We start from the raw sequence: 25,790 nt of genomic DNA, 5'->3' as shown, positions 1-25,790 counted from the left end.
AATTGTTTAGAAGTACAGAAGCATGATTTAGAATAAAAAGTCGTCCAAATGCAACACCAGAACTCTCTCACTGGGAGTCAGTTTACAAAGTCTCTTGAAAAAGATGGAGAAAAAGACCAATGCAGGATCTTTTAAACAGAACTGAATACAGGTGAGAATCTCATTGCTAGTTGTGATATGCTCATGGCTGGGGGCTCTATACCAAAAGGCACAATAATGTTGCAACAGTGTTGCACTGGGGATTGATGAAACACAACAATATACGAGTAGCTGAGATGTATTAGAAACATGAAATACAAAGTATGCCCGAAATGTCTTTATTATAAATCCTGTTGCTCCTAATACTATTAGAAATGTCTGAGTCTCATTCTTCCACATTGTTCTAGTTTCTGCTTGCAAATCATGGTACTTTGTAACTTTGTATTTCTCAGTACAAAAGACACCTTAATCATTGGGTGTAGCTATTTCAATGATTAATTATACTTTAGCCTTTTTTTCATGGACTAGAATATCTGATTCTTTGCACCTATTTTATTCACTGTTAGTATTGGGTGATCCCATGTGATCTGAATTTTTAATAAATAGAAGAAATAATGTATGCCCGAGTTTTAAAAGCAAATAATAAAATAGTAGTTTCCAATCAATTCAGAAGAAAAATGATTGAGATGATGCATAAATCACATCTGGAAAAAGTAAAGGACAAAGAGAAAGGAAAAATATAATGTATTTAATAGGAATGTCAACTCAAATATTACAGAGCTGTGCAATAATACAAAGGAAGCAAGTTTAGCATACCCAGTATTAAGGTACCCCAGGAGCAGGGCAGAAGCAGATCTGTTTCAATATAAAGATGCTATAGTATTTGAAATAAAATGACAGACACAGAAAGTGGAGGTGTGGTTGATACATTCAAGTCTATTTTCTTGAGAGGTAGGTATGCTATGTGACAAAATGTTATGATATCTGACAATGTTCTCCAATACAAAAGTGAGAAACTTAGATTTGTACATAATGGATAATTCTAGCATATAGTAGCCATTCGAGACTATCTGCAGTCAAATAGTGAAGTGGACAAATCTCGAGAGAAACAGCAGTGGCAAGAACTATGAAGAAAATAACTTTGCAAGTCTGAAATATATGAATGTGATGACCCACCACTGGCCCAGTAATCAAGGATCCTCAATCCTCACCATTGGCACCAGTGGGGGATGTACACTGAGAGGATGACAAGTACACACACAGTATTTCCAGATGCAGCTCTCTGCATCAAGTGCAATTTCCCTTAAAAGTACACAGAGACCACAGTCAGTCTGGGGCTGGTTTCTCCCTCTTTCTACAGATCCCCAGTAAGATTCCCCACTGGCACAGCTACAGAGTTGAGTCCTTAGCCAGGGTTCTAAGCCAAGTCCTCCAACACTCTCTGTGTCCAACCAGTGCTTTATGTTCCTGCCCCACACTTTTGGAGATTTGTTTTACACACACACACACACACACACACACACACACACACACACACACACACACACACACACACACACACACACCTGAGAAAGGCTGGCACAGGTTTAATAGCTATGCCCCCTTCTGCCCTGACTATAAAGTAGTTATCACTGCCACCAGAACCCCTTAGCAGCTGCTTTACGGCCCTTAACAAAGGATATCCAATCTTACTCTGTTATGTTACAATTAATACAAATGGTAGTTTGACCAAGAGCAAGGCTATTAGGAGTGTCCCACAGTGTCACTAAATAAATGTGCAAGTACTCTCAGAACTCTAGACAGATCAGCCACAACAAAATGTTTAAATATATTTAATAATAAATAATAAAAGAACAAGGCAATACTAAATATGTATTTACAGTGACATCAGAGTTCAAAATCACAGGAAATATTTAAAACACAATTGTAGGACAGTCTCAAATAAATGAAGAAAAATAACTAAGCTAAGCTTTGCTATATTCCTGACTATATCTAAGCGAATTAAACTGTTCCCTAGAAACTTACTTCATCAGAGCAAGGCAGATGTTGTGAGTGTATCTTGATGTTGTCAGATCCAAGACAGAATGCAGAATGCTGTGTCTCACTCAGAGACTTCTTAAAATAATATCTCAAATATTACTGCTGGGATAGCTTGCAGAATGACATAATTTCTTGTCATCTGCCTCTATCCCAGGTGAAACCCCCACTGCTGGAATCTGGCAGCGTTTAGCATCTACCTGTGAAAATACATAGACAAGGGCTTTTCCTCAGATCTTTGATAGATACTGGAAGGCATAAAACAGTAAAACACTTCCAAGACAATAAAGAAAGTTCACTAGTTTTAGACATTGTGTCTCCTTGCTGCCATAAAGTAATTTCATTTCTGAAATTTACTAGACCGAGGTTACCCTCCTGTTTTCCAGTTTCCACTGTTAAAATATATATAAACAGTTACAATACTGTATGTACTTTTCTGTTCTCTTCAAGCAGGCCACAATGTGGATACATCTTTAAACTCAGTATGTTACAAAATACCTTTTTTAACACACGTCTGTACCAGTTTGATATACACATGGCATACAATTCTAATAGAGTTGCAACAAAAGCATCACACACAAATCATGTTGATATTCACAAATGACATGTAACCATTTACAAAACTCCAGATAGTTGTGCTGGCAGTATCTCCCTTTGCCACGCTTCCACATAAATCATGTTGATATTCACAAATGACATATAATTATTTACAAAATTCTAAGTAGCTGGTCTGGTAGTATCTCCTTTCATGACAATGAATATAACATGGCAAAGACCCAGTCTCTCACCACTTTGTTCAGAAAGTAGAAAAGCTATTTACCTGCTACTACTTCATTACTGATTTCTGGGAATTAATACAAACAAATTGCTAGAAAGAAAGAAACCTGATGGAAACAAAGTTCCCCACTGTGAACTTAGAAAGGAAAAATTAGGATTAATATTGGAAAGGCTGCCGACTGAAGTTGAAATCAGTATCCATTGAGATTAATTACATCCAGATTAATCAATTTACAATTAATTGCTACCAAAACACGTAAAACAACAAAATGCCACAATGAAACATAATAGCACATAACAAATTGCAGAACACTAAATATGCCTTTTTTAATTGTAGTCGCAAAATGAAGGCATGGCCCCACACTGGGATCTCTATGTAGACCAACTGAGGCTGTACCAAAGGAAAAGGGGGATCACTTTCTCGTACTTCTCAGAGCTCCGTACATAAAAACTATGCAATAAATGATCACTGTTGCTTTAAGTTGGAATGTTTCATTACCTTAATTGAACATTTTCTTTAAGACCAGTGACAGAATTTCCTGTATTAGCTTGAGCAGATGTACAAAGGGAAGGCTGAGGAAAGCCCTTGCAGAGTTTCTTTGCCTTTGTGTACTATGACTTGATGTCCACAGCAGTGGCCCAGGAAGTGAGACACAGCAGTAAACTGGAAGAAGACACCAGGAGGAAACTGGTATTTATACCTCTTAATGGAGTCCTGAACTAGAGTCAGAGAGAGGTGGGGGGGGGGGGGGACAGAGAGAGAGAGAGAGAGAGAGAACTTCCTGAAAGAGACTATAATCCAGCAGTGTGAAACTGTTATAAAGAAATAAGCTATAAGCTTATTTTTAACCCTAAGACTTTGTTTTTATAATAATTCTGTTTTCCAAAGCTATTGTCTCTGTTGCCTTTAATGTTCCACTAGATATATTATTATATTGAATTGCAATTTAATCAATTCATGCAGGAGTCTGAATGTTACCTTTTTATGAAAGTATTGCTTTTTTATGATATTCTGTTGTATAGAATGGTGCTAGGTTGTGGGAGATAGTGTTGTGGTTGGGAGTGTAGCTGGTTGTTTTAAGGGCTTAATCTTTTCTGTTTAAGTTATGCTGCCATGGCTGCTCTTTGGCACTGCCAGTATTTGTGATCTCACAAGAGTACAGGTGAGGGTGATTTGCCTTTTCCTCTATTATTGTATGATCTTGGAGTTGGCATATATGAGAAGCAGGAGATATGAGAAAATAGAAGGCCTTGCCTTCTGCAAAAATACTTCTCTTTTCTTTTTTGTTCAAAAGTTTTTATTAAGATAAACAACTGTTTGTTTATAATAATAATATGAAAGACAAAAACATACTTTTGAATAAGATACTGAAAAAAATCACAACTGTATACATTATTTACAGAGGCCTGAAAAAATATTCATAAAACAGTAAGCTAGTAGAAACAGAGTTGCATAATAATCATAAAGTCTCTCAGAAAGAGCCAGTGTCCATCTGAAATGTCTCACTCAATAAGACAAGAAACCTTTATCCAAGGATTATTGGTGAAACTTCTTGGGTGTATTCTAACTTCTTTTGTTTTAACTTATTTGGATATTACTTTTTTTAGAAGAGATAGGAAATCTTCAAAAGTTGGAAAAGTACTAGACTTCCATTTTCTAGTTATGCATTTTCTAACAACCACTAGCATTGTCCATAAAAGATATGAACTGGAGTTATTCATAATAAAACCTTCATTAACATTAAGAAAGGTTATTGTTTTGGATAAAGAGAAAGTATAAGAAAATAAAACTTTAAAGAAATCTTTGATGCTTTCCCAGAAATTATTTAAACAGGAACATTCTTAAAATATGTGGAACCAATCTGCTTTGCAAGAAGATAAGCATCTCCAGCAAATGTACACTTCCAGTTTTATTACATTTAGATATTTTCTTGGGGTTAAGAAAGCTCTGTGTAGGAATTTCCAAGTAAAAATGCACCATTACTGACCCCATTATGTGGATTTTGCAGAAGACAATAGTTTGGTTTTCTCAACCTCAGTGTAATTGGGAGAGATACCTCTGGTTATTGTGTCCCAATGTGTATTAGTTAAGGTGGTTTTATATTTTGTTAGAACACCATATAATTTGGAGATAATGTTGTTGAAGTGAAAGTTGTTGTGTAGATGAATTTTTAATGATCCTGCAAAGATCTTGTGAGTAATTTAATATAGTTTGTAATAGCAGCCAATCATGTGATGAAAAATTGTACATATTAATAATATGTTGTGCCGGCAAAATTTCACATTTTTTTAAAATAATGTTTCCAACGAATAAAGTTTTTATTCTGTCATTCATTAAAAAGGTTAAAATGTAGATTGTCTGGACATTTTTTTGTGACTTTGAAAGGAACTAATACATAAAACCAAATGTTGATATCCATGTTAGAGTTTACAGTTTTCCTAAAGTTGTTAAAGATGTTATTTAAAATATTAGACTTTGTAGACTTTGCAACATTATATTGTATAAAATGACAAATAAGATACCAAAATATATTAGCAGAGTTACTAAAAGTGATTTTTGAAGATACTGTATTTTCATTTAATAAAATAGATGTAGAGATTTCCAACTGGAATTAATTTTGAGACAAAATAAGCAAACTGGAACAAAGAAGTTAAAACTGCTTCTGTATAACATATAATAGCTACTATAATGTATATAAGAACTAGTTAGGAACATTTTTTTTAATTTAGTGAAACATCTTAATAATTTTAGCATTTCCAGGCAATCATGACCAGAACCAGGGTATGCAGAGTAAGAGTGCAGCCCTGAAAAGTTTCCTCTTGCTTCCAGTGTGTTGCAGCAATAGGAAATGGCATGGCGGACTATGTGTGGTTTAAAACAAGTCTCATGGCTTCTCAAGGTAAGAAAAATCTTCACCTTTGTCAAAGAAGCAAAGTCCTATGTGTTATGAGACTAATATTAAAAAAAAAAAACATTAAAAAATTGTTGCAAACGTTTGCAGACGTTTTCTATGTATTAACCAATGACAAAACACACTAAGAGCAAGGATTAACTGTTTTCAGATCATTTTTTGCCTGAAAAAGCACAAATAAATCAAAATCTGACAATATAATATAGAACTAATATTATAACAGACCAATTCATGAGTAGATCATCAAAGTGCATTTATAAACAAGGAATTAAATCAGTTAAGTAGGAGAAAACATCTAATATGCTGCAAAGATATCACTCATTTTATGTTTTTTAAAGCAAGAAAAGATTGAAGTTACTTATGATGCATCAGACTAATTATTTTGTATCTTTAGCATTGTTAACAGTTCCAAAGTATCATGACAGTGATAATAAACGTTAAAGGCAGCTAGTGTTTGGATTAAGAAAGCTAGTTGTTTGTCTTTCGGCTTTTCCCGGTAAGGGTTCACCACAGAGGAACTCTGGTCCACTAATGATCGGCAGTAGATTTTTATGAAACACAGAGGTGCCAGCTCGACGCTCAACCTTCAATGAAGGCACACCCATTTACACATGCATGTCTTTCAAATGCTACCCAACCGCGGGGAGGACATGCAGACTCCACACAGAAGGCACTCCCAAGCCCAGCCAAGAATCGAACGGGAAAACCTCTTGCTGTGAGGTAACAACGCTACCGCCGTACCACCGCGGCATATAGAAAAATAAATGTTAGAGCATGATTACTGTGAAAAATCAGTTTTGTGAACAAGAAGGAAATAAAATGTTTACCAGTAGAGGCTTAGATTTATTGCTAGTTGTAGATGCAGTGTCCGTCTTTTGCTTCTTTACATCTGCCCAAGTGTTTTCTCAAACAAGCTTTTTAATGAAGTAAATGAGACTTTCATGACTTCAGGGATCGAAATGAAGTTATTGTTTTTATGAAAGTAGACGCTTCATCTAGATCATTGAATGCCTTTGCTCCAATAGGTGGATACATTTTATATTTTTGCAGGATACAAAATCTGTTTTTGATATTGTTTTGTTTTAAAAGTTTAACAACAGACCAGCATTTTTCCTCATGACTAGTGCTTTTGTGGAATAGTTGTTGTCAAATCTAATGTAGTTTTGATTATATTTTAAAGGGACATTTCTCCATGCAGTTTTTAACACAAGATTTTTATGTATAAAAGATAAAAATTTTATGACTATAGATTTTGGTGTAGAAGAAGAGGAGGTAGAATCTGGCTTACCTAGTGCTCTGTGGGCTCTCTCTATTCCATAAGAGAACCTTTCCTGCAAATCCAGAATTTCAGTGATCCTGGAATTCAAAAAAGTTATAATGTCATTCCCTTCTGCTTTTTCAAGGAGACCAAAAATCCATAAGTTGCATCTTCTTTTCTGGTTCTCAAGATCATCAAGTTTATTTTTTGCGCTTGTTACTACTCAGCCAAGCTCCTCGTGGTCCTGCAGAGTGGTGCTAGCAGCAGAGAGGCTAAAAGAGCGACTGCTAACCTGATAAAAGTGTTTTTTTTCCCTGCTACTACCTGGGTGACTCTCCGATCTAGCTAAACTGCAAGTATTTCTGCTTCTTGAACTGTTTTAAACTGTTTAAAGTTGTTGTTGCACCTGCACTTTTAAAGTTTGTCCTGTTAGTTGCATATACCTGTTGAGGCTACACACTTAAGTGTGCTAGCCTGTGTTACATATTTATTGCATTTTCCTGCTGTTTGTTGCAAAAAAGAAAAAAAAAATTATCCTTGTTTCCCATCTTTCCTGACCTAGAGTAGTCCAAATACAGGCTTTGCTGTATTCTGGACTTTTGGAAAGTTCCTGTGTTGCCCATTTCCTTTCTTGGATAAAAGGAGGCTTCTTTGTTCACCAGTGGCAGTGGGGAGCTTAGAGCAGCCTATCTTTCCCTGGAGGAGTGTTTCCAGCACAAGAATCTGGTAGTCTATTGGCCGTTTCGGGCCAATTTCTAGCTCTTTCAAGTCCCCCTGTATAAAACCCACTTTGGCACGGTTTTTATGCTTGTTACTACTCAGCCAAGCTCCTCGTGGTCCTGCAGAGTGGTGCTAGCAGCAGAGAGGCTAAAAGAGCGACTGCTAACCTGATAAAAGTATTTTTTTTCTGCTACTACCTGGGCAACTGTCTGATCTAGCTAAACTGCAAGTATTTCTGCTTCTTGAACTGTTTTAAACTGTTTAAAGTTGTTTTTGCACCTGCACTTTTGAAGTTTGTCCTATTAGTTGCATATACCTGTTGAGGCTACATACTCAAGTGTGCTAGCCTGTGTTACATATTTATTGCATTTTCCTGCTGTTTGTTGCAAAAAAGAAAAAAAAACAAAAAAAATATCCTTGTTTCCCATCTTTCCTGACCTAGCGTAGTCCAAATACAGGCTTTGCTGCATTCTGGACTTTTGGAAAGTTCCTGTGTTGCCCATTTCCTTTCTTGGATAAAGGGAGGCTTCTTTGTTCACCAGTGGCAGTGGGGAGCTTAGAGCAGCCTATCTATCCCTGGAGGAGTGTTCCTAGCACAAGAATCTGGTAGTCTATTGGCAGTTTTGGGCCAATTTCTAGCTCTTTCAAGTCCCCCTGTATAAAACCCGCTTTGGCGCAGTTTTTGCCAAGCTCCTTGTGGTCCTGCAGAGTGGTGCTAGCAGCAGAGAGGCTAAAAGAGTGACTGCTAACCTGATAAAAGTGTTTTTCTTTTCCTGCTGCTACCTGGGTGACTGTCTGATCTAGCTAAACTGCAAGTATTTCTGCTTCTTGAACTGTTTTAAACTGTTTAAAGTTGTTTTTGCACCTGCACTTTTAAAGTTTGTCCTGTTTATTGCATTTACCTGTTGAGGCTACACACTCAAGTGCGCTAGCCTGTGTTACATATTTATTGCATTTTCCTGCTGTTTGTTGCAAAAAAGAAAAAAAAACAAAAACATTATCCTTGTTTCCCGTCTTTCCTGACCTAGAGTAGTCCAAATACAGGCTTTGCTGTATTCTGGACTTTTGGAAAGTTCCTGTGTTGCCTATTTCCTTTCTTGGATAAAGGGAGGCTTCTTTGTTCACCAGTGGCAGTGGGGCACTTACAGCAGCCTATCTATCCCTGGAGGAGTGTTCCCAGCACAGGAATCTGATAGTCTATTGGCCATTTTGGGACAATTTCTAGCTCTTTCAAGTCCCCCTGTGTAAAACCCACTTTGGCGAGGTTTTTACGCTTGTTACTACTCAGCCAAGCTCCTTGTGGTCCTGCAGAGTGGTGCTAGCAGCAGAGAGGCTAAAACAGCAACTGCTAACCTGATAAAAGTGTTTTTTTTCCTGCTACTACCTGGGCGACTGTCCGATCTAGCTAAACTGCAAGTATTTCTGCTTCTTGAACTGTTTTAAACTGTTTAAAGTTGTTTTTGCACCTGCACTTTTAAAGTTTGTCCTGTTAGTTGCATTTACCTGTTGAGGCTACACACTCAAGTGTGCTAGCCTGTGTTACATATTTATTGCATTTTCCTGCTGTTTGTTGCAAAAAAGAAAAAAAAAACAAAAAAATTGTCCTTGTTTCCCATCTTTCCTAACCTAGAGTAGTCCAAATACAGGCTTTGCTGTATTCTGGACTTTTGGAAAGTTCCTGTGTTACCCATTTCCTTTCTTGGATAAAGGGAGGCTTCTTTGTTCACCAGTGGCAGTGGGGAGCTTAGAGCAGCCTATCTATCCCTGGAGGAGTGTTCCCAGCACAAAAATCTGGTAGTCTATTGGCCGTTTTGGGCCAATTTTTAGCTCTTTCAAGTCCCCTTGTATAAAACCCGCTTTGACGCGGCTTTGCGCGATTTTGCACATAGCGCAGCATCGGGCAGCTCCACTTAATTGGGTTTAAACCATTCTCGGCTCCACAAAGTCTGCTCTTTACTTTTTCCCCTTAGAACTGATCTAGTTCTCATAATAAACACCCTATTCCTACTCTAAAGCCTGGCACTTGCTCACTAAAGCAATTATATAAGTCAGCACTAAAAAATTAAAAGCACTACACCCTCACAAACTCCCCTTGAGTACCTTGTTCCTCATTGGCCTTTTTTTTCAATTATAAAGGAATTCCCAATACTATTCTAGCATGTCCAAAGATCAATTGTCAATCTCTTCTCCGGTCCAGCTGGTGAATCTGGAATCTTAATGCAATGTTACAACTGCCTCATGTACACAGACAACCCTCTCCTCCTCCTAACAAATTCCAACACATGTGAGAGATGCAACCATATAGCCAAACTGGAGGCTAAGCTCTCTCAACTCAGTACTGGCGTAACCAGTCAGGAGGAGAAGGAAACCACACTCACTACAATTCCAGTCTCACATAGACCTACCACGACAGCAAACCAAACACATAAACACAAAAACATACTCGAGGCTCTAAATAAAAATCTGCCTAAGCAGCAGAGACCTCCAAAGCAGACACCCAAGCAACTGCTACCCCAAAACAAAACATGTGCAACACATAGCTCACAAAGCTAGTGTGCCAAACAGTCACAGCCCTTAAGGCTAAAAAACACACCTGATACACTTGTAATAGGTGACTCTGTCGTCAGGCACACTGACGTCCCGCTCACCAGGCTGAACAAGGAGAAGGTCCCGGTGAGCTGCCTGTCGGGCGCTAGGATCCGCCACATAACACAAGCACTCAGGTCACTCCAAGGTAAGTACAAATATGACTCATTGTCCATGCTGGTGTGAATGACCTGAGACATACCTCCCTAGACTACATGAAAAGAGACATAGAGGAGCTCTCTGAGCATGTAGCCCAGGCCAGTATGACCCTGACCTTGAGTAGCATCTTACCCTCACCAAGAATGATGCCACAATATGAAGACAAGATGATCAATTTCAACAATTGGCTTAAGTATTGGTGTCATTCAAAGGGGATCCAATGCCTGTCAGCCTGGGATGACATGCTCGATAAGCCACGATGCTTCGCTAGGGATGGCTTGCACCTGTCACCCCTGGGCTTTCGGATATTGGCAAAGGCTCTTGCCACCCCCATAGTGCCTTTTTTAGGCAAGGCTCAAAAGACAAATCCACCTCCATAGGAATCACAAGGGATAAGAAACTAAGAGTAATGCTACTCACCGCCAGAAGTCTAAACCTCAAGATGCATGCACTCGAAACTCTCCTTAGCATGGAGAACATTGATATCTGTGCAGTAACAGAAACATGGTTCAATGCTCCCGAGAGCACCCCAGCACTACCAGGTTATACCTCATACCATGCTTTTCGGCCCCAAAACTTGGACCGAACCACAAAAGTAGGGGGAGTATCAATATTTGTCAAAGATACCCACACCTCCAGGTTGGTGGCACAGAACGAAGCATCAGAGACTATCCATGTGCAACTAACAGTGGTAAAACTGCCTTCCAGTTTATAGCCTGCTACAGACCACCCTCCCAAACCCAGGAACCCCACTCGGCCTTCCTGAGAACACTGGAAAATATGAAGGTCTCTCCAAACACCATTATATTGGGCGACTTCAACTACCCAAACATAGAGTGGGAGCATTACTCTAGCTCCAACACCCTAGCCAAAGGTTCCTAGAATTTATAAACTCAAATGCTATGGAACAACTTGTTACCACTCCCACAAGAGGGGAAAACATACTGGACCTGATCATCACCAACATGGGGGCTCTATACTCCAGACCAGAAGTGTATCCCTCACTGGTAAGATCAGACCATAAACTAATCTCACTGGATATTCACATCCCGACCCCACCCCCTGCCCAGAAAACCACAGTGAAAAACTTCTCTAAAGCAAATTTCACACTCCTAAAAACCGAGGTGGAATCCTTCAAAGCCCCCGGGCCTGGGGAAAATATGGCCCAGACTGCAGAATCCTTTATAAACGCATTCTATGAACACCTTCAGGAATGCATGGATCATGCAATCCCAAATAAAACCAAGACCCAATCCTCCAAAGGCAGACATCCTGTCTGGTGGACCCCAGCCATAAACAAACTATACAATAGAAGGAGGAAGCTACTACATGATAGAGGAAAATCCCAGAAAGGGAAGGTATCTCTGATCAGTATTAGCAAAAATCTACGGGCACTCATAAAATCGTCTAAGGCCAGCTTCGAGAGAAAAATTGCACAGGACACTAAGGATAATCACAAGGCTTTCTTTAGTTATGTTAGGAACCTGGGTGGGAATTCCCAGATATGCTCAGAATTAGTCCAAAATGACAAAAAATACACCAAACCCAAAGACATTGCCAACATCCTAGCTGACAGGTTCAGCTAAACTCCCCCACCAAAGGGCAAATATCTATCCCAGCAGAGTGCTGCCCCTGACATCTCAGATGCTCAGGTAAGAGCTGCCCTCTCCAAAGCAAAAACACAGCATCAATGGGACCAGACAGTGTCCCGGCTCGTCCTACATGAACTCCAAGAAGAGCTAAACCCAAACATAAAACTACTGTTCAATCTCAGCCTTACTACAGGATATGTACCCAAAGAGTGGCGTACAGCAACAGTGGTCCCTCTCCACAAAGGTGGTGCCTCAATGGATCCTGGAAACTATCGCCCCATAAGCCTGACTAGCTTGGTCTGCAAAGCTATGGAAAGGATCATCATGGACCTCATAAATAAAGATATTGGGGACTTACAGACATTGGATCCTACCCAGTTTGGCTTTGTTAAGGGCAGATCCTGCCTCTTAAACCTGGTTGATTTCTTTGAAACAGTCACCAAGGCCATTGATGAGGGGAAGGTGGTCCACACAGCCTACCCGGACCTCGCAAAAGCCTTCGATACAATACCCCACTCGGGCATTATAGATAAGCTCACCAGCTTAAATATAAACCCCTATGCCACTAGATGGGTTGCAAACTGGCTCAAGGACAGAACCCACATGGTTAGAATTGCTGGAGCCATGTCAGACTCCAAACCAGTTACAAGTGGCATCTCACAAGGCTCAGTCCTGGGACCTCTCTTGTTCGGTATATATTTCTTGGAGGTACAGGCCAACACAGAAGGACTGTGGCTGACCAAGTTCGCAGATGACTGCAAACTAGGCGCCATAATCGACTCTCCAGCCGACACAAGCATCCTACAAAAGGGCCTCATAGAAACAGGCAACTGGTGCCAGAGCCATGGCCTCAAGCTAAATGCCAAAAAGTGTATAGTCATCCCTTTGGCAAAACAAAGTGCCCAAATTACCACATAGGTGGTAATCCATTAAGTACAGAAGAAGTAATTAGGGACCTGGGGACCCAAGTTGATAGCAATCTCTCATTTGACAACCACATGGCCAAAGTGGTTAGAAAAACATTTTATATAGCCCACCTAATCATGAAGGGCTTCACATCTAGATCAGGGGAGGTCATCGTGCCTCTTTACTCATCCCTCATCAGGCCCATAATTGAGTACAATGCCCCTTTTGGGATTTACCTTACCAGACACCTGCAGCAACTGGAAAGACCCCAAAAGTACCTCACCAAGAGGATCAAAGGGCTCAAACAGATGCCATATGCTGCCCGGTTAAAGAAACTCCAGCTCTACTCAGTGGCATACCGCCTGCTCAGAGGCGATCTGTGCCTGACGTATAAAGCCATGTCCAACCCGGAATTAATGGACATGCTACACCTCAGAAAATCCAAATCCCATCGAGCTACGCTCTCGATAGACTTGAACCTCAGCACTGAAATAAATAGGACATGCTGGAGGGCCAGATTCATAACCCAGAGGCTCCCTTCACTCTGGAATAAAATCCCAGTCCAGGTTAGGCAGAGTCTCTCATTGACTCTCTTCAAGAGGAATCTTGATGACTGGATGGGAGATCGTAGGTTTACCCCAGGTATCACTTCTGTGTCACTGTTAGACAGAGGCACAGTATACTAACCTCGAGGACATAGCAAAATTCATTTTAAAATGGGTGGTGAAAGCCAAACTCTGGCTTCCAAAGGCTTATAAATGCCCTAGGGCAGATAGCCTAGTATAAACCTATGAACCTATGAACCTAAGTGCTTTGTTTAAGCAGAAAGTCAGTGTAGTGTTCTTCTTCCTTGAGTCTCTCATCAATACCAGTTAATGCAGTTTGCATGTCAGAAATTTTATTTTGTTGCTGTTGTAACAGTCCCTCGAAGACTTCAGTTTAGTTCTCACAGTTCTCCCAAAGATTTTCTAGGTTTTGTTGGAAATTATCAGTTTTTAAAGATAATGTCTGTAAGGTTGAGGTTACCAGTTGCATCTTCTTCTTCAGTGCTGGATCCATTTGTGAGTGCTTGGTGCTGCTCATTTTGTATTGAAGATGTCTGTAATAGCTTGACAGGAATTTCTTTATGGAAATTCTCCAAAAGTTGTGTTCTTAAAATTTGAAGTTTTATTGATGAGTTTATGTAGAAATTAATAGTAGTTTCTGACCGATTTCCTATAAAAGAATAGTTTTACAGAGCTCTGAAATTATGCTGCATTGATTTGGCCATTCTGGCTCTGCCCCTTCTCTCTTTTCTGTTTTTTGATGGGTAGAGAGTCCATCCTTTTTTTTCAGTGTATTGACTCTCAAACCTTTTGTTTGGACATAAAGTATCCCTCACTGGTAAGATCAGACCATAAACTAATCTCACTGGATATTCACATCCCGACCCCAGCCCCTGCCCAGAAAACCACAGTGAAAAACTTCTAAAGCAAATTTCACACTCCTCAAAACCGAGGTTGAATCCTTCAAAGCCCCTGGGCCTGTGGAAAATATGGCCCAGACTGCAGAATCCTTTATAAACACATTCTATGAACACCTTCAGGAATGCATGGATCATGCAATCTCAAATAAAACCAAGACCCAATCCTCCAAAGGCAGACATCCTGTCTGGTGGACCCCAGCCATAAACAAACTATACAATAGAAGGAGGAAGCTACTACATGATAGAGCAAAATCCCAGAAAGGGAAGGTATCTCTGATCAGTATTAGCAAAAACTACGGGCACTCATAAAATCGCCTAAGGCCAGCTTCAGAGAAAAATTGCACAGGACACTAAGGATAATCACAAGGCTTTCTTTAGTTATGTTAGGAACCTGGGTGGGAATTCCCAGATATGCTCAGAATTAGTCCAAAATGACAAAAATACACCAAACCCAAAGACATTGCCAACATCCTAGCTGGCAGGTTCAGCACAAACTTCTCCGCCCCCCACCAAAAGGGCAAATATCTATCCCAGCAGAGTGCTGCCCCCCTGACATCTCAGATGCTCAGGTAAGAGCTGCCCTCTCCAAAGCAAAAAACACAGCATCAATGGGACCAGACAGTGTCCGGGCTGCGTCCTACATGAACTCCAAGAAGAGCTAAACCCAAACATAAAACTACTGTTCAATCTCAGCCTTACTACAGGATATGTACCCAAAGAGTGGCGTACAGCAACAGTGGTCCCTCTCCACAAAGGTGGTGCCTCAATGGATCCTGGAAACTATCACCCCATAAGCCTGACTAGCTTGGTCTGCAAAGCTATGGAAAAGATCATCATGGACCTCATAAATAAAGATATTGGGGACCTACAGACACTGGATCCTACCCAGTTTGGCTTTGTTAAGGGCAGATCCTGCCTCTTAAACCTGGTTGATTTCTTTGAAACAGTCACCAAGGCCATTGATGAGGGGTCCAAGCCTACCTGGACCTCATAAAAGCCTTCGATACAATACCCCACTCAGGCATTATAGATAAGCTCACCAGCTTAAATATAAACCCCTATGCCACTAGATGGGTTGCAAACTGGCTCAAGTACAGAACCCACATGGTTAGAATTGCTGGAGCCATGTCAGACTCCAAACCAGTTACAAGTGGCATCTCACAAGGCTCAGTCCTGGGACCTCTCTTGTTCGGTATATATTTCTTGGAGGTACAGGCCAACATGGAAGGACTGTGGCTGACCAAGTTCGCAGATGACTGCAAACTAGGTGCCATAATCGACTCTCGAGCCGACACAAGCATCCTACAAAAGGGCCTCATAGAAACAGACAACTGGTACCAGAGCCATGGCCTCAAGCTAAATGCCAAAAAGTGTATAGTCATCCCCTTTGGCAAAAACAAAGTGCCCACAAATTACCACATAGGTGGTAATTCATTAAGTACAGAAGAAGTAATTAGGGACCTGGGGACCTAAGTTGATAGCAATTTATCAGTTGAAAACCATGTGGCCAAAGTGGTTAGAAAAACATTTTATATAACCCACCTAATCATGAAGGGCTTCACATCTAGATCAGGGGAGGTCATCGTGCCTCTTTACTCATCCCTCATCAGGCCCATAATTGAGTACAATGCCCCTTTTGGGATGTACCTTACCAGACACCTGCAGCAACTGGAAAGACCCCAAAAGTACCTCACCAAGAGGATCAATGGGCTCAAACAGATGCCATATGCTGCCCGGTTAAAGAAACTCCAGCTCTACTCAGTGTCATACCACCTGCTCAGAGGTGATCTGTGCCTGACGTATAAAGCCATGTCCAACCCGGAATTAATAGACATGCTGCACCTCAGAAAATCCAAATCCCATCAGGCTACATGCTTGAGAGACTTGAACCTCAGCACTGAAATAAATAGGACATGCTGGAGGGCCAGATTCATAACCCAGAGGCTCCCTACACTCTGGAATAAAATCCCAGTCCAGGTTAGGCAGAGTCTCTCATTGACTCTCTTCAAGAGGAATCTTGATGAGTGGATGGGAGATCATAGGTTTACCCCAGGTATCACTTCTGTGTCACTGTTAGACAGAGGCACAGTATACTAACCTCGAAAAAGGACATAGCAAAATTCATTTAAAATGGGTGGTGAAAGCCAAACACACTCTGGCTAGGCTTATAAATGCCCTAGGGCAGATAGCCTAGTATAAACCTATGAACCTATGAACCTAAGTGCTTTGTTTAAGCAGAAAGTCAGTGTAGTGTTCTTCTTCCTTGAGTCTCTCATCAATACCAGTTAATGCAGTTTGCATGTCAGAAATTTTATTTTGTTGCTGTTGTAACAGTTCCTCGAAGACTTCAGTTTATTTCCCACAGTTCTCCCAAAGATTTTCTAGGTTTTGTTGGAAATTATCAGTTTTTAAAGATAATATCTGTAAGATTGAAGTTACCAGTTGCATCTTCTTCTTCAGTGCTGAATCCATTTGTGAGTGCTTGGTGCTGCTCATTTTGTATTGAAGATGTCTGTAATAGCTTGACTGGAATTTCTTTATGGAAATTCTCCAAAAGTTGCATTCTTAAAGTTTTAAGTATTATTGATGACTTTATGTAGAAATTAATAGTAGTTACTAACCGATTTTCTATAAAAAGAATAGTTTTACAGAGCTCTGAAATTATGCTGCATTGATTTGGCCATTCTGGCTCTGCCCCTTCTCTCTTTTCTGTTTTTTGATGGGTCGAGAGTCCATCCTTTTTTTTTTCAATGTATTGACTCTCAAACCTTTTGTTTGGACATAAACTCATATTAAATATATAAATAAATGCAATCTGAAGGTAATGCTGCTCAACGCTAGAAGTCTAAATTTCAAGATGCACTTGCTCGAAGCACTCCTCAAAATGGAGAATATTGACATTTGTGCTGTAACGGAGACCTGGTTTAAAGCAGCAGAAAGCACCCTTGCACTACCAGGCTATAACTCATTCCACACCTTTTGGCCCCAGAACATGGACCGAAGCTCCAAAGGTGGTGTCTCCATATTCATAAAGGATATGCACACCTCCAGACTAGTAGCCCAGCATAACGCATCTGAGATACTCCAGGTACAACTAACATTGGGTAAGACAGTGATTCAGGTCATAGCCTGCTATATGTCCCCAACCATATTCCAAGACTCTCACTCCACATTCCTAAGCACCCTGGAAACTATTAAGATCCAACCCAACACTCTCATACCAGGTAACTTCAACTACCCCTCCATCAACTGGGAAAAGTACTCATGCACCAATGCACTGGCCCAACACTTCCTGGAATTCATCATTTCCAATGCCCTGCACCAGTTCTCTCTTATCCCCACTAGAGGAAGCAATATCCTTGACCTGGTTATTACTGACATGGGCAACCGTTACTCTACACCGATAGTCAATTCCTCCCTGGTTAGTTCCGACCACAAACTAATCACCATGGAAATCCACATCTTACCCACACTCCCACAAAGGTATCCAACATGAAAACCTTTTCCAAAGCTGACCTTGGACTCCTAAAACCAGAGGTGGCTAACTTCACGTCACCCATGCCAATGGAAAATAGATACATGACTGCCAAATCATACACCAATGCACTGTACGAACATGTACATAAATTCATGGAACTAGCCATACCCAACAGAACCAACATGCACACCTCCAAAAAAGGAAGCCAATCTGTATTAATAAACTCTACAACAGAAGGAAGAAACTGTTGCAGAAAAAGGTGAAGTCCCAAGACTGGAAAAATTCACTTATCAGCCTCAACAAAAAGTTGAGATACCTCATCAAAACCTCCAAAGCCAGCTATGAAGGTAGAATTGTGGCAGACACTAAAAACAACCGTATAGCCTTCTATAGTTATATCAAGAATCTCCATGGCAATACCCAGATTTGCTCTGAATTACTGCACAATGGTACCTCCTATAATGAGCCGACAGATATTGCCAACATACTGGCTGACAGATTCAGTGCCAACTTTACCCCTCTCTCCTCCCCTAAGGACCAATCTCATTACCGGAAGAATGTCAGGCACCCAGCATTACTGCAGCACAGGTTAAAGCTGCATTGTCCAAGGCCAAGAATACAGCTTCCATGGGACCTGACAAAATCCCTGGCTGTGTTCTACATGAATTACAAAGTGAACTGGCACCATATCTGTGTGCCCTGTTCACTCACAACCTCAACTCAGGCTTTGTCCCTACTGAATGGCACACTTCTCTGTCATTCCTCTCAATAAAGGAGGAGTGAATACAGATGCTGGAAATTATCGCCCCAATAGCCTGATGAGCCTGATATGTAAGGCTATGGAGCGCATCATCATGGACCTAATTAACAAGGACATAGAGAATCTCCAGACTCTAGATCCCATACAGTTTGGCTTTTTGAAAGGTAGAGCATGCCTGCTCAACCTGGTTGATTTCTTTGAGTCAGTCACCAGAGCTGTGGATGAAGGTAAGGCAGTTCATACAGCCTACCTCAATCTGGCCAAGGCCTTTGATACCATTCCTCACTTAGGAATTATTGATGAACTCACCAAACTAGGCATCAACCCCTATATCATTAGGTGGGTTGCAATTTGACTCACAGATAAAACCCACAGTGTGAAAGTCGTGGACTCCAAGTCAGACTGCTGACCAGTCACGAGTGGAGTCCACAGGGATCAGTCCTGGGTCCTCTCCTGTTTGCCATGTACTTCTCAGAAGTCCAGACCAACACGGAGGGACTTTGGCTGACCAAGTTCACAGACAAATGTAAGCTGGGAGCCATTATTAACTCCCCAAATGATGCAGACATCCTACAAAAAGACCTCACTGAGACCAACCATGGCCTTAAGCTTAATACCAAAAAATGTGTCATTATCCTCTTTGGGAAAACCTCAGTTCCCACTAATTACCACATTGATGGGAGCCCACTAGACACTGAAGGTGTTATAAGAGATCTGGGGACACAGGTTGACAGCAACCTCTCCTTCGACCACCACATTGCCGCTGTGGTCAGAAAGTCCTTCTATGTGGCACATCTCATTATCAAGGGTTTTGCATCCAGGAAGAAAGAGGTCATCATTTCTCTCTACTCTTCCTCATTAGACCAATCATAGAGTATAATGCCTCATTTGGCATGTATCTCACTAGACACCTGCAACAGCTGGAGATGTCACAAAATTACCTCACAAAGAGGATCCTAGGCCTTAAACACATGTCCTACGTGGACAGACTCAAAAAACTCCAGCTATTCTCTGTTTCATATCATCTACTAAGAGGCGATCTCTGCTTGACTTACAAAGCCATGTCTGACCTTGCTCTGTTAGAAAGGCTATATCTAAAGAAATCCCAATCCTCCACACCACACGCTCCCGAGACCTCAACCTTATTATTACAATCAACAGAACATGCAGGAGGGACAGGTCCATAACCCAGAGTCTGCCCATGCTCTGGAATAGACTTCCCATACATATCAAGCAGAGCACCTTACTGGCCCTCTTCAAGAGAAATCTTGATGAGTGGATGGGAAATAGAAAGTTCACCCGGGGATCACTTCAGTCACTCTACTTGATAGAGGGACTGGGAACTAATGTCGGGTGGCACATTGCCAGGGCACTTCTATGGGCTAGGCTTGTAAAGGCTGTAGGGCCATTAGCCTAGTACACACCTATGAACCCACACACACACACACCTATATATTTATATATATACACACACACACACACACACACACACACACACACACACACACACACACACACACACATATATATATATATATATATATATATATATATATATATATATATATATGTATACATACTTAAAGTAGCTAATGATATCTAACAATCAAAACTAATTTTAATGTATATTATGCCACATTAATAGATTAAGATGGCCTAAGAATATACTGGAAGCACAATTATTATCTGAAAGCATTTAATGAACACTAGTATAATTATTTTAAAGGATAACATTTTACAAACCTCTTTTGGAGCTTCAGTTTGAATGAACTCTTCATAGATTTTCTTTGCCATGATAGCTTGTTTAATGGTAGACTTGATTTTCTTGTAGTCCTCACAAGCCAACCAGAACTCAATGTTTTCCTCACTGAACTCTGACTTCAGAAAGCTTCTGAAGGCTGCAAATCCATCTAAAATTAGAGAAAGAGGCAAATTATAGGAGAAACATTTTCTGAGCTTATTAAATTTCACAGCAAAAACAGACATAAATCATTAGGCACTCCTATTTATTAATGTCTGTTTGTTTAAACTCTATGATGATTTGCCAAAATTGACTTGGATTTTTGTATTTATACTGTTAATATGCAATATGAGAAATGTTTAATGACTATTTTGATATGATATAATAGAGGTTGAAAGACATCAGGTACACAGAATAATGCTTCAGGCAACTGCTATCTGTCAACCAAATGCTTTCTTTGATGACCAACAAAGCATGCTTTTTATTCTATTAAAAGAAGACCAGAGGGCAATTTTAGGTTATTATTCTCCTAAACAGCTGTGACTTTCCAGAAAAAAACATTTGCTATACTTCCCTGTAATCTTGAAGTTTCTGCTTATGAGTTTTTCCTGGTATTGGTATCCCCAGGTAGAATTTAATAAATCAAAGAAACTAACAGGCAACACATAGTTATCTTATATGTATTATTTGATATTGTCAAGGTTTCTAAGTTGTTAATGTTTCATCCTCAGGACTACATATGGCCTGCTCTCCATAAGAGTTCTGCTTCTTGCAACAGGGGCAGAATCTGTTTTTTATACTGTCAGTATATACTTTTATCTGGCTCTGTCTTCAATTGTTTGCTAGTTTTAGTTATAAAGCAATCTGCTTTTTTCTTAAATAATCCTCTGCTAATAATGAAATAATGCAGACTGATTAGCTTTGAGTGAGTTCTGTATACCAAGTAGTCAGAAATTAGTCTGAGTCTCATTAAATCAGTTAATTCAGCAAATGTGCCATAAAATCAGTGATATGTGACTACTGGGTCTTAACTGGTTGTTGAAAAATAGTGAGAAGTAAGCACCAAGGTAGATTTCTTGCTTGTGTGTTACCCACCAGTCGTAGAGCTATGTGGTACTTTGTGGTACACTCCACAACTTTGAAAACTGAGCCCTAACATGCAGTAGACTATTTATTCACCAGGGCTGAGCCTGAAATTGGTCAGTATTGATCAGTGCACTACCCTGGTAGACAAATATAAATAAATGAATATCTATATCAGTTTGGTTGCATCCCTGCAGAATTTTGAAGACTGAAATCTATTTGTCAGAACACTTATTATTTTTCATTTTCAAACTGCAGAAATAGAAGTATTCTTAGTTTTCTTATAATGTTCTCTGTTGTTCATTTTAGAATGTCCTCACAATCTGAATGCTTACCTGCTTTGATGCCTGCTTTCTCTTCTAAACTGTAAGGCTCACATTTGGTCTTCGTAAAAAACAAAACAAAAAAAAAAAAAAAAAAAAACGGAGTTTCGCTCAGGAGACAGCAAGGTGGCAGCACAGTGTAAATAATAAAACATTACAATGTTTTTGTTCTTGAATGACTGCAGGAAACAAGAGGCTTTTCCTCTGCATGTCTATGTAAGGACAATTATTTCTGCAGCTGAAGAGTTAAATGAAGTTTATGTGACATTAATGCACAGATATTACTGTACTGCTGATTTGTTTCATTATTAATCTGGAAATTATGTCTGCATTACATGGTTATCACAGGTAGTATCAACAGCTGGTGTTTGTAGCATGTTATTTTTTCTGTTTTTTGCTGTTCTGTTTTGTATCTAAGCCGGTGTCTTTGCCAATATCCTTTAGAATGAACAATACTCAAGTGATCTGCCATACCTCTCGATTTACAGTCACTGCAAACTGGAACAAAGGCCCTTGAAAAGTAAGAGCATCCATCTAAAAATCTAGACATCTAATTAGCATCAAATATAAAGAGCAAATAGCACATAACTCTTCCCATGTCCAGAAGGAACATGAGATACTAGTCATAAACACGTTTAAAAAATAGAGAGTGACAAAACTGATGGAAAAGTATAAGCACATTATTGAAGAGAAAGTGTAAACTTTAGACTTTAATGAGTTGTATTGCAAGATTCTCCCATACAAGGTCATTTATCTTTGCACTTTAGAAAAAAGGAAAATGTAAGATGCGTGTCATCTTTCTTTAAAGTATTGTTGTTACTAAAATTATGGTCATGCAATATGGTTTTCTGTGAACTACACAGCTTTGAAAATCACATGTGATAAGGGGAATTCAGAAAGCTATGTGAAGCCTGAAAATACTGACATAGCTATGGAAACAGGAACCTCTTTTGCAGGGGTAAATCAGGCTTAAAATGCTTAATGTTCCACCAAAATAGGGATTGTCTGTTTTTTGTACTTAAATCTTGCTTGCGTTATATACATTTTTAAATTTATTAAGCATACTGTTTAATTACAGTGCAAATATAACCTGTACCACTGCTATGCTAGAATCCACCCATTTTTTTTTGGAAGTTCAGAAGCAAGCCATTATGCAAAAGGAAATAAATTAAATCATACTAGAAGCTGCTTGCATATATTTATGCAAAATAAGCTTGCTTAGACTGTCTGCTAACAAAACAATGCTTAGCAACAACAGTTTGCAGGCATATTATGGCTCAGCATTTTATAAGGCAAACATTTAAAAACAGAATAGTTACTTTTCAATAAAGCACTGGTAATGTCTTAGGCTTTAGAAAAGCATGCAATTCAAATGACTGGTACTATAAAATTAAATTAAATAAAAAAATGATATGCAGAAATCATTTATTAAAATACATTTGTACCTCAATACAAAGTGTTTCAGGTGGCAAATCTCTAGGTTTGGGGGGAGGGGGTAGTAAAGGTCTTCTGCATATCTAAATATACTTTCTCATTTTTATTAAAGAAGTATGTATTCCTCAACAAATGGTAAGGGGTATATAGGACTTTCATAGGGTAACCATTTGAAATGTAAGGAACAAAACTCAGAGACTGAACGGCCGAAAAAACAGACTTATATAAACTAGGTCTGAGATGTCCATTTCTTGGGATATTCCCTTTTCTCCATGCTATGGTAATATCGGAGTTACTATATACAAGTTTGGGGGTGCAGGGAGGCTTGCCCCCTCTCCCCCTGCAAGAAAGAAGTTTAATGGAGAAGAGTGATGTTTAAGATTTGATATTCTTCTCCATTTTCTGACTTTTTTTTCTGTATGTTGGCACTTGGCATTTTGAATGCCAACATTTCAATAGGGAGACCTTTCAAAGCCTCAGATAAAGCAAGGTGGTTCTGTGACATAGAGTGGTGAAACCCTGATTATGACCTTGATGACCTGGGTTCAGTCAGTGGCTTAGGCACTGGAGCAGTTGACAGGGGAAGGGGTTGAATGATTATGATGTAGAGCCTGCTTTCCTATCCTAGGGTGAATACTGGGAGAGGGGCAGTTGTGCACCCCACTTTCAATTCATTTCTTTTGCTCTGGTTCTCCATCAGAACATCATGCCTCCCCCCTTCCATTCAGTAGTCACATTTGTTCCTTCTGAGACAAGGGACCTATGACTCATTTATTTTCAAGAAGGCAAGAGTTGAGCCATCTGAAAGTGGTGCCATCACCTCTGCATGAGGATTGTGGATTTTCCTTTAGGACTTAGCATCCCCTGTGCATGCCTCAAGTGTCCAAGTGATTGACATGCAATGGGCCATCATGATGCACATGATATACATGCATAGCTCTGTACATATTTATTTACTGCTGATCAAGAACGTCTGATTGGGTGTAAAAAAAACTTTTCTGCAGAGCTTCTGGAAGAAAAGTACCACAAGATGCACTGAGAAAGTAATATACATACATACATAGTGTGATGAATCATTTGAGCAAACAATAATGAGGGAAATAAAAAGTGATTGTTTGAGCATACAATATTGAGAAAACAAACACATTGACAAGATACTTATGAATAGTCAACATACAAACCTAATATAGTCATGGTACAGGCAATACAATGATATGAAAAATCATTAAAATGTAGATCGGAATGAGTCTTTAGACCAACAAAGTTTAGGCCTATAGTATTTTATAACAGTAGGGCAGTGGTAAAGCAAGCTTCCATAATAATGTAAAGTATGTGGCAGTGTATGTGGTTAAATAGATGTAACAGTGTGGGATAAGATGGAAGATTACTGGCCAAGTCATCATTTTAGCGAAGGATAGGATGGAGTATATAAGGATAGTTTAGCCAGCTGTGGTGCACGAGCAAAGCCATGAGACACTTAGGTGTTGTTTCAATAGTAGTCTGAAAGATTTCATGTTGCTAGTTTGTCTGAATAATAAGTGAATGGATTTCTAAACATTAGAGATGTGAGATGAATAGAGTAAGTCATAGGTTCATAGGTTCATAGGTAGGTACTAGGATATTGGCCCAAGGGCCTACGTAAGCCTAGCCAGCAAGGTTCCACAGCTTACGCCACCCAAGAAAGTTATTTTCCTGTGCCACTGTCCAACAGAGACACAGAAGTGATCCCCAGGGTGTATTTCCTATTTCCCATCCACTCATCAAGATTTTTCTTGAAGAGTGCTAATGAAGAACTTTCTTGACATAGATGGGTAGCTTGTTCCAGAGTATAGGAAGTCTCTGGGACAGGAATCTATCCCTCCAGCGTGTCCTGTTTATTGTGGTGACAAGGTTTAGGTCCCTAGAGTGTGTAGCTCAGAGGGATTGGGATTTCTTTAGGTGTAGCATGTCCAACATTTCTGGGTTTGACATAGCTTTATATGTTAGGCAGAGATCACCTCGGTGATATGCTACGGAGTAAAGCTGGAATTTTTTGAGGCGGTCAGTGTAGGCATTTGTTTGAGGCCAGTAATCCTCTTTGTCAGGTACTTCTGTGGCCTTTCAGCTGCTGCAGATGTCTTGTGAGGTACATTCCAAAAGGGGTGTTGTACTCTATAATGGGTCAAATGAGTGACGAGTAGAGGGGAACAATGACCTATTTTTCCTGGATGAAAACCCTTTTATGATGAGGTGTGCCACATACAAGGACTTCCTGACTACTTTGGCGATGTGACTATTAAAGGAGAGACTACTGTCCACCTGGGTCCCAAGGTCTCTTATCACGCATTTGGTGTTAAGTAGATTGCTGCCTATGTGGTAGTTCATGGGTACAGAGTTTTTACCAAAGGGGATGACACTGCACTTTTTGGCATTGAGCTTGAGGCCATGGCTCTGACATCAGGCATTTGTCTCAGTGAGGCCCTTCTGTAGGATGTCCACATCATTTGGGGACTTGACTATGGCTCCTAGTTTGCAGTCATCTGCAAACTTCATTAGCCAGAGGCCTTCTGTGTTAGCCTGTACTTCAGAGAAGTAGATACC

At 39.9% G+C, this 25,790-nt stretch overlaps 1 protein-coding gene across 1 annotated transcript in view; it reads right to left on the bottom strand.

Annotated features, from left to right (window-relative positions):
• Positions 1–25,790, bottom strand: part of RGS5 (regulator of G protein signaling 5) — a 1,393,040-nt gene that overhangs the window by 102,919 nt on the left and 1,264,331 nt on the right. Inside the window, exon 4 of the mRNA XM_044085956.1 lies at positions 20,373–20,539. Within this exon, the coding sequence (XP_043941891.1) occupies positions 20,373–20,539 (167 nt within the window). The remainder of the gene's footprint in view (positions 1–20,372; positions 20,540–25,790) is intronic.

The sequence above is a fragment of the Protopterus annectens genome, chromosome 10.part0, assembly GCF_019279795.1.
Source record: "Protopterus annectens isolate FY-2018-M chromosome 10.part0, PAN1.0, whole genome shotgun sequence".
NCBI lineage: Eukaryota > Metazoa > Chordata > Ceratodontiformes > Protopteridae > Protopterus > Protopterus annectens.
The sequence above is the reverse complement of the archived record's forward strand: the minus strand, read 5'-3'. Positions and strand labels throughout refer to the sequence as shown.